At 36.9% G+C, this 15,461-nt stretch overlaps 1 protein-coding gene across 13 annotated transcripts in view; it reads left to right on the plus strand.

Moving 5' to 3' along the window:
* Window positions 1-15,461, plus strand: part of gramd1ba (GRAM domain containing 1Ba) — a 75,817-nt gene that overhangs the window by 21,185 nt on the left and 39,171 nt on the right. For 5 of the 13 annotated variants that reach the window (XM_058411681.1, XM_058411678.1, XM_058411682.1 and 2 more), the window contains exons 2-4: window positions 5,484-5,574; window positions 5,693-6,280; window positions 8,527-8,604. In XM_058411681.1, coding sequence (XP_058267664.1) covers window positions 5,946-6,280; window positions 8,527-8,604 — 413 coding nt within the window. In that variant the 5' untranslated portion in view covers window positions 5,484-5,574; window positions 5,693-5,945. Of the gene's footprint in view, window positions 1-3,351; window positions 3,424-5,483; window positions 6,281-8,526; window positions 8,605-15,461 lie in introns of those variants that run through there. The other 8 variants (XM_058411683.1, XM_058411687.1, XM_058411680.1 and 5 more) reach the window with 7 other exon arrangements.

The following is a 15,461-nucleotide window of genomic DNA, read 5'->3' on the forward strand; positions in this document are numbered from 1 at the left end:
GTCTATCATTTGGCTTGATGTATCTGTATTTAATCTTCCACTGACGATTTGCTGCAGCATTGGTGATTTCCTGGGATAATGGATAATTAGACATATGCTCCTGAAACCCTCTCTGGTTATAAGTCTTCATCTGGTTTCTCAATGTTTCATTACGAATCTCTTCCCTCACTTACAGTAAGGGCTCTGTGGACTCCATTATTGTTAACGCTGCATAAAAAAATGCTTACTCTATGGGACCCAAAGTCCCAGAACTGCTGCACTGTTTATGGCAAAAAAACATCTCAGCTTTTGTGAGGTTGACATTATGGAGGCACATGAACATATGATCATGTGCAGATGAAGTACAAAAAATACACAATGCATTTCTGTACTAGTCTCAGAAATGGATAAGAATGGATGAACTTTTTATGGATGTTTCACAACACTAAAATTAACCATGTCATTCTTTAAAGAATTAACTTTGCCACTGTTGTCAAATTGTTGTGGAATATATGAGGAATAAAACACTCCAGGAGGTGGTGTTATTGGAAAAACGATCCATTCTGTGGTGGTAATAATATTTCGGGTAATTTGATTCTTGAAATTGGTAATTTGGTTCACTGGTGAAATTAAGCCAGTGGGTCACTGGGACTCGAAAATATACTGTCCATCTCACAGATGGTTGTAGTGTTGCTGTGAATTACCCTGAAGGCTTCACACTGACCAGATTACAGTTCACACTCTAACAGATGGTCTTCCTCTTCACATAGCCAATTTGCTGAAATCTTTGTGAAATTGTGCTATAAATAAGAGCTTTGAAACAGAGTTTTTTCTTCCTCTTTGGCTGTGATTATTCCTCCTCAATATGGGCAGATTCAGCCTGTCCCTGTGAAAGCTGCAACAGTTCCACTTGCCAGACATTTTTATTCAAAGTGAGGTGGAAGCCGTCCACAGTGCAGAGGTGATGAATGAACTTTTCATTCACTATTAACTAAAAGATGAACAATTTTATTGTCATTTTATGGCGAACCCTACAAAACGTTGCTTACTATCCCAAAATGTTTTGAATTAAAGCCTTTTAGGAGGATAAGAGCATGTATTAATCCAAAGAACCCTTGAGGAACTTTTGACAAAACCTTAGAAAAAGGTTCTTCAGTGCTTCTTTGGATAGTTAGCGCTTTTAGCTTCCTTAAAGGGTAAGACTCACCGTAAAACCTTAAAGGGTTCCCCCGATAGATTAACAAGTTTCCCTTTGTACAATGCTTTTAGTAACTAAAAAGAGAACCTTTATTTTAGAGTCCATTAAATGATTCCTTAAGGGTTATTTTGAGGAAATTTGGTGTAGACCCCATCAGAAATGGATCTGTAAAGTACAATGCTTTTGGAATAATAGGAACCCTTAATACTGATAGAATGCTAAAGGAGAAGCCTTCAGGGTTCATTGATTGTTCATTTTGTCAAGAACTCTACAGCAAGGAATCCTTAAAGGTATCTTGGTTGTTCACCTGGGGAACTCTTAAAGGTTTTGAGTAGAACCCTAATAAAACCTTTATCCTATGTTACCCTATGTTGGAAAGCTAGAACCTTTTTTTTATTCAAACCCTCAAAGTACCATTAAAGAACCATACACGGAACTTTATAGAACTTTATTTTTCTAATATGTCAGAAAGGATTTTAACACCAAGCCTTTTTGGAGCCTAAGAACCTCTAAATTTCAATAGAACCCTTAATGAACAATTGATTCCTTTATTCCTTAACAGTAAACATGGTTTTGGTGTTCCACAAGGCTCTGTTTTAAGCCCATTATTATCTCTTTATTTGCTACCTTGGGTGCAATTAAAAACTAAATTTGTTGTCGCTGTCATCCCAGATGCTATTACATAAATCCACATGAATTTTTTAAATCACCTGAACTTTTACTGCCCCCCTATTTTTTTTCTTTTTACAATGCTAAGTATTGCACTCTGAGTTCCACCCACATGCAGATCCAATGAGAGTGTGTATGGGTTTATGTAAGGCTGTTATATAAGCAGTCAAAGTAAAAAAGAGTTGAAAACAGAGCAAAGCTGATGCCTTGCAGGGGAAGTGGACTGTAATATATGTGTGTGTGAAAGAAGATAGAAGCGCTGGTGCAGCAGAAATAAATTGGAAATGTCAGGAAATTTAAAAAGCATAGACTAGCAAATAGTTCTGGTGTACAGCCCCACCCAGGACTGTATAAATTCTCTGTTACTGATGTGTTTCCAGTAAAGTAGGTGCAGTTATTTAGAATTAAAATCGTTTGGTCATGATATACTGTAATAATTAATGATCCATAAACTGGTAATGGAGTGTGATCATTATTTAATTAATTGCTTGTAAACATGGGACATAAGAGTCAAGCAGCACCAATGTTAAGCAATATTTAATATTTAGCACAAATAATACTAATACTAATAATAATAATAATAATAACACATTCATTATTAGGAATTATGTCTTGTTTTTTTTTTTTAAAAAGGGTTATCTATCTATCTATCTATCTATCTATCTATCTATCTATCTATCTATCTATCGAACGATCGATCGAACGATCAATAGAGTTTGATCGATCAATCAAAGAGTTCATCATAATTCCTAATGTCTATATCTGGAAAGACAAAATTAATTTTAAAAAAGAAAGCATGGATAGATAGATAGATAGATAGATAGATAGATAGATAGATAGATAGATAGATAGATAGATAGATAGATAGATATTTTTTCTTTCCAGATATAGACATTTAAAGGAATCACGATGAACTCTTTGATTGATCGATCAAACTCGATCGATCGATCGATAGATAGATAGATAGATAGATAGATAGATAGATAGATAGATAGATAGATAGATAGATAGATGTACACAACTTCTGTTAACCCTTTTCTATATAGTCAATAAATAATATATTAATATATTTAATGGCAAAACAGACTATTCATAATGTAATTCATAATTAACTAATGATCCTGCATATGCTTTTGCTTCCTTTGTCGTCCTGTAGGAAGTTTCTGAAAGATTTCAGCTCGGAATATTTATAGGATTTAAAGGTTGAATTGTTATATTCAACGTGGAGCTCAGCGGCGCTTCGTAAAAGGATTACATCGGGGGGTGGGCACGCTGGGTTCATAATATATGCGAATAACCTGCGAAAAATTATATTACAGTTCTATCAACGGTAAATTTATATTTGTCTAAAAAGCGCGTTGATGTTGAATATACGTCTAAAAAGTATTTAAAACACGACCTGTTTGCTAGACGTTCTTCGCGACTCCCCCTACAAGCAGTGCGCAGTGGACTCGCCTGAGAGAAGGGAAGAGGAACAGAAAGTGAACTGGCCGGTGATAAATAAATAGCGGTGTCGGTTTGGCTTAATAACGTGATGGAGCTGCTGTCAGATTGAACTTTATTTACAGCAACTTCTGGTGAGTTTTATGAACAAAATAAATAAGATTTTTAACGTAAACTTCACATGAATTCACGCGGCTTTGTGCTTTGCAGAAGTTTAAATGAAGTGTTCCCAAAATATATTGTGTATGACTTTTGTAATTAAACTAGAATGAAATTGCAGGATATTGCTGTTCTGTTGTGTTGCATGCTCTGTTTCAGTTGTTTTGTATTTTGTAGCTTTTATTACACACTATTACAAACTTTATTTGCTCTTATTCAGGTTTATAGTAACTTCTGAGGCACTGTATATTGTAGTTATATTGCAAACAGTTACTTTATTGGCAAAACAAACAAAGCAGAGCAACAAAGATTGTCCAAAACTAACCTGCTATTGTTAACATATTAAAACAACAGTGGCTACGGTTACTTGAACACAAATATATAATAACTTTATAACTCTTTAATGTAATGTTTAACAAAATTTAAGTACATAATAATTAATAAATAAATCCTTTTTTAAACTAGTCAAGTCAACCCCAACTGCAAACACCAAAACTCCATTTCCCACAATCCTCCACTACAAGGTTTATCCCCCATGACTTCCTGCCCACTTATACATTTAAACATATCATTGTAAAGCATCACTTCAAGCTTGTTACTCGTGACATTACCAAATCTTTATCTCAGATTCTGCTTTTGACCTTGATTGTTAAAGGTTGTGAGTTTGCTTTGCCTAGCTGGCTTGGCGGAAAAAAAGGCTTATAATAAGCCACCAGTCGTTAAAAGTTGTTTCCCTGGGTTATTTCCAGTTTCCCTAAGGTATACATGTGACACAGTACATATGTAAAATCCCTTTTGTTATTCATCACGTAATGAAAAAGAGCTTTCAACACAAAAAAGAGGGATGATTATAAGTGTGCACAATTCTGGTAAGACATATAAAACAATACTTTCCACACCGGTACACCGATATGGGGCACAATGAAGCATAATAAACATTACTTTCAAAAATCAACCCGAACACATCATCAATTTTGGCTTTGTTTGTATAAATACTTTTCAGTTGACTGTATGGGCAGGTTGTAGCCATCGTGTATATTTGTAGTTTGCTGTTCATTAGTGAACTGTGGTTAAGGTGACTTTACAGTCAAGAGTGTGTATGTTTGTGTATGCGTGTGTGATAAACATAGTGGTGTGACCTCTTTCATCCTTGTCATCTTACACAGATTTGCATACAAGGTCTTTCTTATTTTTTGTTTGCTTTATACACACCTTTGTGACGACCAAAGTTCTCACAAAGTGCCACATAGCCAAAGCCAGCCAGAAAATTGCCTTCTTGTTACATAGTGTGTGTTTTTTTTAACAGTAAATGCTTGGTTTAGAAAGGTCAGAATGGGATGGAGTTGTGCTGGAATACAACAGGACACAGCTGACATTTAGAACAGTGGTAGCAGAACAAAAAGGTAAAGGTTTTACAGCGCATATCCGTCTCCTGTGCTGTGGATCGGTATGGATCTCGTGGTCCATTTATGGCTGGTCCAGAACTCCTGCAGGAGGAAACCAGTGGAGTGTATGATATTAGCTGAGGCATGTTGCTCAGGCCATATGCGCCTGCGGTCTTTCTGTTGTACAGCCAACATTTTCATTTCAATTTGTTTGCTTGACACATGATTATTTTTTTATTATTGAATATTAAATGCAGCCTTGTAACTTAGAATGTTTTCATCATCACGGGATATTAATTTGACCTTAATTTGGTGTCTATAATGTGAGGGAATGAAGCAGGATTATTAAATCCAGTTAAAAACCTTTGAGTTGCCTTCCACTGAATTACACCTAGCCTAAACATGTTAACACATTTCCACCACTCTGGGCTTGCAAATGGCAACAGAGATGACCATATGTATACAGATATGACTAAATACACATGAATGGACCTTTCCTAGACTCCAAAGCAATGGATAATGAGCTGTAGCAATGCTTTTGGTTTCTTGTATGTACCTGTCTGTTGTCTGTGACAGCTTGTCTAAAATGTGTATGAGCATAAGCACATGGCATATCTCGCACCACCCTTTGACCTCCCTCTAATCTTTAGGGTGTCTGTGGAATTCCATAAAAGGCTGCACAAGGCAAGCAAGTCGGAACAAGCCGCTTCTCGAAGAGAGTCAAGAATCTTCGAATTCAAGGTCGAAATGGCGCTCCGTTAAGATGCTACGCTTCACAATATCAAAATGCATTCTGCAACTTGTCTTCCGAGGCACATCAACGTGCTCTCATGAAAGAATTTGTTTTCTGCTTTCACAGTGATAGCGAGGATGTTCTGACCAGTTCTTCTAGCTCACAGATCATCAAGATCGATGTTCCAAGAGTTCCTGCTGGAGTGCTGTACCCTAAACAGACCTCCAGATCCTTCTAAAGTTGGCTTGGCCATTCCCAGGGCTTACATTAATACATATTAAAACTACAAACCCTTGAAAAATGGCCTTTGACTCTGGAGTAATGCACACCACCTTTGACTCTGGAGTAATGCACAATTGAGAAAGAAAAAAGCACAAGCATGAGTGAAACTCTGCAACTCCCGGCACTGCAGGTGCAGGCTCCTTGCGACATGGATCAGGATGGATCCGGCAGTGGAGAAATTCCTACCTCCTCGAGCCCGTCCCTGCGGCGCAAGCGGTTTAAGATGCGCCGTATGAAGCATGTGCAGAGCGAGCCAGCAGAGGGCTCTAAAGAGTACCTGCAGCTTCCTTCCATTGAGATTACACCGTCAAGTGATGAGGATGCGATCGGCTCGGGCACATCTACGCCGAGCGCCTCACCGTGCCGAAGACGTTCTCTTCTGAAGAAATGGCTCAGAGGAGGTGACAAGAAGGAGCAAAGCAGTGAAAGCAGGTCTGTATGACCAGGACATCCGCACCTCATTCCCCACCACCCATGTTGAGTCCACTCTGTTGTCATCCTGTCTATATATGTGGACACTTGATACAGAGTATCACATAGTGTGGACAACTTTAAGGCCGAGTCCAAATGTCCAAAACTACAGTTTAAGTCAGGCATTGGTTAAACTATCAGGGGAACTTCAAGCATTTTTTAAGGTTTTGATAGATGGTTGAACTTCAAACTGTTCCTACTGGGTTCTACATAGTATGTTTAAGGGTTTTCCCTAGCAGGACAACCAGAGTACACCATTTGCAACCAAAATACACCATATGCATGGAATGCAGTATCAGTTTCCTGAACCAGTTCTTGGCCTTCTTATCAGAACCCTATGGGATAAGGAAACAATAGGGTTTTACACAGAACCTTTATGGTTTACTTAGGATCACCAGTTTCAGTTGCCTGAACTGCACTTGGGTTTGAAAATATTTACTTCAACTAACCTACTGAACTCTTAAGGCAAGTTTGCCACAACTCCAGAAAAAAAAAACATAGCTATTCCACATAACACCCTAAAGCCTTCTTTGTTGTGTTCATTTAGAGGAACGCTTCATGTTTCCATGTTAAATCCTGCAACCAAGGGTTCTAAGTAGAACCTTTATTTGGAAGCTAAGAACTCTTAATTATCTAGCAAACTGTTAAAGAACCCTTGTAACAGTGTATGTGTTAACTGGGTAACTCCAAATTACCTATTATTTTCTTTAGATAAATTGTCTCAGTACTTCTCAGGTTCTTTAAGCGTTTGTTGGATAATTAAACCCATGAAACCTTTGGACCACCAGTTTCAGGATCACAGTTTTAGGTTTCAGGCTCAACTAAAAACAACTAATAACAAATTGTAAGTCCTAAGCCCAGAAATGGTCCCTTTCTTAATATGAAAGGGTAAAAACTGTACATTCTTTTTTATCTTTGGTTCTTTGGTTTGTTCTTCTTAAGGAAGAAATGATTCCAAAACTGTAGAACCGATTTTTGAAAGCTAAGATCTGTTAAAAGATCTATTTGCCGTTTGTGTATATATTGGTGTATGATATGATTGATAATTGACACACACCAGCGATATAATTCAATATGTACTCCACAACCATAATCTCAGCTTAGATACACATCCCGTGGTCTCACCCCAGCCGCAGTGCCGTCACCATGTAGAACTTGTATAACCCCCCGGCTTTTTGCTCCGTGGTGACATTCATAGCCCAGAGCGAATTCTGGATCTGGAACATCATCAAATATTCATCATTACGCCATTTTCTGCTGAGCTTCGGCGTTAAATATAAAACACGAAGCCTCGGAAGTGTTCCCTGCTGCCGTGACCTCGTGGAACCCCTTTCTATAGCCGTGATATCAGGCACGGATGATTTACGCTGAGGTTTGGACGCGCCACGTTTCAGCTCCAGTTGGCTTGCGGGGATAAATGAATTGAATCATTGGGTGGAGATTGCAGCGGTGGTGCCGGTGGCTATAAATCAGCCTTTACTGTTTCCCGTCTCTCGGTGGATGAACCAGTGCTTTAGTGTTGCCATTAACTTCCCTTTAATAGAATCTTCGTGTGATTTAGGGAAATTCTGCTTCCTGGTGGTGGACGTTTGTTTTCTGTGGTGTCATACCAGGGGACTGTGGGGAATTTTATTTATTTTTCCAGTTAAGCTGATTTACATATTTATTGTTTATCAGCATTCTGGACTCCCCCTGAATTTCTGCATTTCTACCTGAAATCACTGAGATATTGTAGTGGTATAAGGGTTGATAGTAGCATTTTATATTTTATAATATTTATAATATAATAATAATAATAATAATTAATTGTTTACCATATCTGTTTGTTATTTATTTATGAATTAATAAGTACAATATATTAATTAGTAAGTAATTCATTTTATTTGGCTGTTTGTTAACTGTTAAATTCAACACTAGAAAATCTCTCATTGTCATCAACACGTTGTCACTGCTGCTGTGCTGCACATTATCCATCCTCACGTGGCGGAGCAATACACTCCCATGTTTAAAGACGACCACTTTTCCTTCACTGCGTATCAGTAAACCACAAATAAAGGCAGACGTTTAAACGTGGCTCTGAGCGTCACAGATACAATGGTCACTGAGTGTCAGAGGGAAGTAGTGAGGGAACATGAGCACACGTCAGACGTGAAAGAAGATTCAGTGCTGATCGAATGTGTGTGTGCATGTACGTGTGTGTGTTACAGCAGCCAGCAGAGCAGTATACACAGCAGCCATGAGGACGACACCACACGCTACCTGAGCCCTAACGCCCGGGAAGACAGGTACTTACTGTCTTGTCTGTGTGTGTGTGTGTATGTGGGTGTGTGTAATAAGATGTGATTTCTCTTTGCTTTTGGTGGTTTGATGTTATAAAGTATGTTTGGGAGGAGATTCATGACACTACAATAAAGAACTCAGACAGCTTCGGCATCTCCTGCAATATGCCACTGACACTCATTAAAAACAGTCAGCCGTGTGTGTGTCTGTGTGTGTCTGTGTGTGTCTCTGCAAAGCTAACAATAACATTGCTCAGAAGAAAGTCCTAGCAAGCATGAAAGGGAAAAGCAAAAAACCCCAATTTAGGAACAGAAAATAGCTCTGATTTTCTTCTTCTTCTTCTACTTCTACTTCTTCTTCTTCTTCTTCTTCTTCGTCTCTTCTAAGGGAGAGTGCTGACAATGACTCCGGTTCCCACAGTAGCCACAGCTGAGAGCATTTCAGTGTAATGAACTCTTGCATGAATGGGGCTTTTATGCAGCGAGTGCAGAAATGCGAGTGCTAAAACCAGTGAAGTGGACCAGTGCTGTGCTACTAAACATCGACACAACGCTGCTTATCCAGTCAGAAGACTAGGCCAGCAACCATCTGTTGTGTCAAATAAATCTTAGACATCCAGCACATTTTACTACACTTTATTTTTTTTCTCTCGACTGAGCGTCCTGTTTATTTACACAGCAGTGTAAGGCATCACACATTTTACCCCTGATCATGCACAGTGTGTAATATTACTGATGTTGTGTATAAACATCATGTGTGGAAAACAGAACACACTGAATAGAGTGAACAATGTGTGGGTGTGGGTGTGTTTGGGGTCGTGTTCCCGTCAAAAGTGCTGTAGTTGTTTGAAATGACCATTAGATGGCACTAACACATCAAAGTCTCCTGCAAACAACACTAGAGATTAGACTTTGATTTAAATTTTCTACTCTCCTCTACACACTAATCTACACAATCATTTACACACTAATCTACACAATCATTTACACACTAATCTACACACTAATCTACACAATCATTTACACAGTAATCTACACAATCATTTACACACTAATCTACACACAAATCTACACAATCATTTACACACTAATCTACACAATCATTTACACACTAATCTACACAATCATTTACACACTAATCTACACAATCATTTACACACTAATCTACACAATCATTTACACACTAATCTACACACTAATCTACACAATCATTTACACACTAATCTACACAATAATTTACACACTAATCTACACACTAATCTACACAATCATTTACACACTAATCTACACACTAATCTACACACTAATCTACACAATCATTTACACACTAATCTACACAATCATTTACACACTAATCTACACACTAATCTACACAATCATTTACACACTAATCTACACACTAATCTACACAATCATTTACACACTAATCTACACACTAATCTACACAATCATTTACACACTAATCTACACACTAATCTACACACTAATCTACACAATCATTTACACACTAATCTACACACTAATCTACACAATCATTTACACACTAATCTACACACTAATCTACACAATCATTTACACACTAATCTACACACTAATCTACACACTAATCTACACAATCATTTACACACTAATCTACACACTAATCTACACAATCATTTACACACTAATCTACACACTAATCTACACAATCATTTACACACTAATCTACACACTAATCTACACACTAATCTACACAATCATTTACACACTCCCCTACATCATTTACACACTAATAAACACGATCATTTACACACTAATCTACACACTAATCTACACACTAATCTACACACTAATCTACACACTAATCTACACACTCCTCTACACACTAATCTACACACTCCTCTACACAATCATTTACACACTCCCCTACATCATTTACACACTAATCTACACAATCATTTACACACTAATCTACACAATCATTTACACACTAATCTACACACTAATCTACACAATCATTTACACACTAATCTACACAATCATTTACACACTAATCTACACACTAATCTACACAATCATTTACACACTAATAAACACGATCATTTACACACTAATCTACACACTAATCTACACACTAATCTACACGATCATTTACACACTAATCTACACACTAATCTACACACTAATCTACACACTCCTCTACACACTAATCTACACACTCCTCTACACAATCATTTACACACTCCCCTACATCATTTACACACTAATCTACACAATCATTTACACACTAATCTACACACTAATCTACACACTAATCTACACACTAATCTACACACTCCTCTACACACTAATCTACACACTCCTCTACACAATCAATTACACACTCCCCTACATCATTTACACACTAATCTACACAATCATTTACACACTAATCTACACACTAATCTACACAATCATTTACACACTCCTCTACACACTAATCTACACAATCATTTACACACTAATAAACACGATCATTTACACACTAATCTACACACTAATCTACACACTAATCTACACAATCATTTACACACTAATAAACACGATCATTTACACACTAATCTACACACTAATCTACACACTCTTCTACACACTCCTCTACACACTAATCTACACACTCCTCTACACAATCATTTACACACTCCCCTACATCATTTACACACTAATCTACACACTAATCTACACACTAATCTACACACTCTTCTACACACTCCTCTACACACTAATCTACACACTCCTCTACACAATCAATTACACACTCCCCTACATCATTTACACACTAATCTACACAATCATTTACACACTAATCTACACACTAATCTACACAATCATTTACACACTCCTCTACACACTAATCTACACAATCATTTACACACTAATCTACACACTAATCTACACAATCATTTACACACTAATCTACACACTAATCTACACAATCATTTACACACTCCTCTACACACTAATCTACATACTCCTCTACACAATCATTTACACACTCCCCTACATCATTTACACTCTAATCTACACACTCCTCTACACACTCCTCTACACAATCATTTACACACTCCTCTACACACTCCTCTACACACTAATCTACATACTCCTCTACACACTCCTCTACACACTCCTCTACACACTAATCTACATACTCCTCTACACAAACATTTACACACTCCCCTACATCATTTACACACTAATCTACACACTCCTCTACACACTAATCTACACACTCCTCTACACAATCATTTACACACTCCTCTACACACTCCTCTACACAATCATTTACACACTCCCCTACATCATTTACACACTAATCTACATACTCCTCTACACAATCATTTACACACTATTCTACACACTAATCTACACAATCATTTACACACTAATCTACACAATCATTTACACACTATTCTACACACTAATCTACACAATCATTTACACACTAATCTACACAATCATTTACACACTAATCTACACAATCATTTACACACTATCCTACACACTAATCTACACAATCATTTACACACTAATCTATACACTCCCATACCCACCAATCTATACACTCCCATACACACCAATCTATACACTCCCATACACACCAATCAATACACTAATCTACACAATCATTTACACACTCCTCTACACACTCCTCTACACAATCATTTACACACTCCCCTACATCATTTACACACTAATCTACATACTCCTCTACACAATCATTTACACACTATTCTACACACTAATCTACACAATCATTTACACACTAATCTACACAATCATTTACACACTATTCTACACACTAATCTACACAATCATTTACACACTAATCTACACAATCATTTACACACTAATCTACACAATCATTTACACACTATCCTACACACTAATCTACACACTAATCTACACAATCATTTACACACTAATCTACACAATCATTTACACACTAATCTACACAATCATTTACACACTATCCTACACACTAATCTACACACTAATCTACACAATCATTTACACACTAATCTATACACTCCCATACCCACCAATCTATACACTCCCATACACACTAATCTATACACTCCCATACCCACCAATCTATACACTCCCATACACACCAATCTATACACTCCCATACACACCAATCAATACACTAATCTACACAATCATTTACACACTAATCTATACACTCCCATACACATTCCCATACACTTTCCTTTACACACTCCGATACACACTACTTACACTTTCATACACACACTAATCTACACTCTCATATACACACTAATCTACACTCTCATTCACACTAATCTACACTCTCATATACACACTAATCTACACTCTCATTCACACTAATCTACACTCTCTTATACACACTAATCTACACTCTCATATACAGACTAATCTACACTCTCTTATACACACTAATCTACACTCTCTTATACACACTAATCTACACTCTCTTATACACACTAATCTACACTCTCATATACAGACTAATCTACACTCTCATACACACTAATCTACACTCTCTTATACACACTAATCTACACTCTCTTATACACACTAATCTACACTCTCATTCACACTAATCTACACTCTCATATACACACTAATCTACACTCTCATTCACACTAATCTACACTCTCATATACACACTAATCTACACTCTCATTCACACTAATCTACACTCTCATATACACACTAATCTACACTCTCATTCACACTAATCTACACTCTCATATACACACTAATCTACACTCTCATTCACACTAATCTACACTCTCATATACACACTAATCTACACTCTCATTCACACTAATCTACACTCTCATATACACACTAATCTACACTCTCTTATACACACTAATCTACACTCTCTTATACACACTAATCTACACTCTCATACACACTAATCTACACTCTCTTATACACACTAATCTACACTCTCATACACACTAATCTACACTCTCTTATACACACTAATCTACACTCTCATACACACTAATCTACACTCTCTTATACACACTAATCTACACTCTCATACACACTAATCTACACTCTCTTATACACACTAATCTACACTCTCTTATACACACTAATCTACACTCTCTTATACACACTAATCTACACTCTCATACACACTAATCTACACTCTCATATACACACTAATCTACACTCTCTTATACACACTAATCTACACTCTCATACACACTAATCTACACTCTCTTATACACACTAATCTACACTCTCTTATACACACTAATCTACACTCTCATACACACTAATCTACACTCTCATACACACTAATCTACACTCTCATACACACTAATCTACACTCTCTTATACACACTAATCTACACTCTCTTATACACACTAATCTACACTCTCATACACACTAATCTACACTCTCATACACACTAATCTACACTCTCTTATACACACTAATCTACACTCTCATACACACTAATCTACACTCTCATTCACACTAATCTACACTCTCATATACACACTAATCTACACTCTCATACACACTAATCTACACTCTCTTATACACACTAATCTACACTCTCATTCACACTAATCTACACTCTCTTATACACACTAATCTACACTCTCATATACAGACTAATCTACACTCTCTTATACACACTAATCTACACTCTCTTATACACACTAATCTACACTCTCTTATACACACTAATCTACACTCTCATACACACTAATCTACACTCTCTTATACACACTAATCTACACTCTCATATACACACTAATCTACACTCTCTTATACACACTAATCTACACTCTCTTATACACACTAATCTACACTCTCTTATACACACTAATCTACACTCTCATACACACTAATCTACACTCTCTTATACACACTAATCTACACTCTCTTATACACACTAATCTACACTCTCATACACACTAATCTACACTCTCTTATACACACTAATCTACACTCTCATACACACTAATCTACACTCTCATACACACTAATCTACACTCTCTTATACACACTAATCTACACTCTCATACACACTAATCTACACTCTCATACACACTAATCTACACTCTCATACACACTAATCTACACTCTCTTATACACACTAATCTACACTCTCTTATACACACTAATCTACACTCTCATACACACTAATCTACACTCTCTTATACACACTAATCTACACTCTCTTATACACACTAATCTACACTCTCATATACACACTAATCTACACTCTCATACACACTAATCTACACTCTCATACACACTAATCTACACTCTCTTATACACACTAATCTACACTCTCATATACACACTAATCTACACTCTCATATACACACTCATCTACACTCTCATATACACACTCATCTACACTCTCATATACACACTCATCTACACTCTCATATACACACTAATCTACACTCTCATACACACTAATCTACACTCTCTTATACACACTAATCTACACTCTCATACACACTAATCTACACTCTCTTATACACACTAATCTACACTCTCATATACACACTAATCTACACTCTCTTATACACACTAATCTACACTCTCATACACACTAATCTACACTCTCATACACACTAATCTACACTCTCATACACACTAATCTACACTCTCATACACACTAATCTACACTCTCTTATACACACTAATCTACACTCTCTTATACACACTAATCTACACTCTCATACACACTAATCTACACTCTCTTATACACACTAATCTACACTCTCTTATACACACTAATCTACACTCTCATACACACTAATCTACACTCTCATACACACTAATCTACACTCTCATACACACTAATCTACACTCTCTT

This window comes from Hemibagrus wyckioides, linkage group LG16, assembly GCF_019097595.1.
Source record: "Hemibagrus wyckioides isolate EC202008001 linkage group LG16, SWU_Hwy_1.0, whole genome shotgun sequence".
Taxonomy (NCBI): Eukaryota; Metazoa; Chordata; class Actinopteri; order Siluriformes; family Bagridae; genus Hemibagrus; species Hemibagrus wyckioides.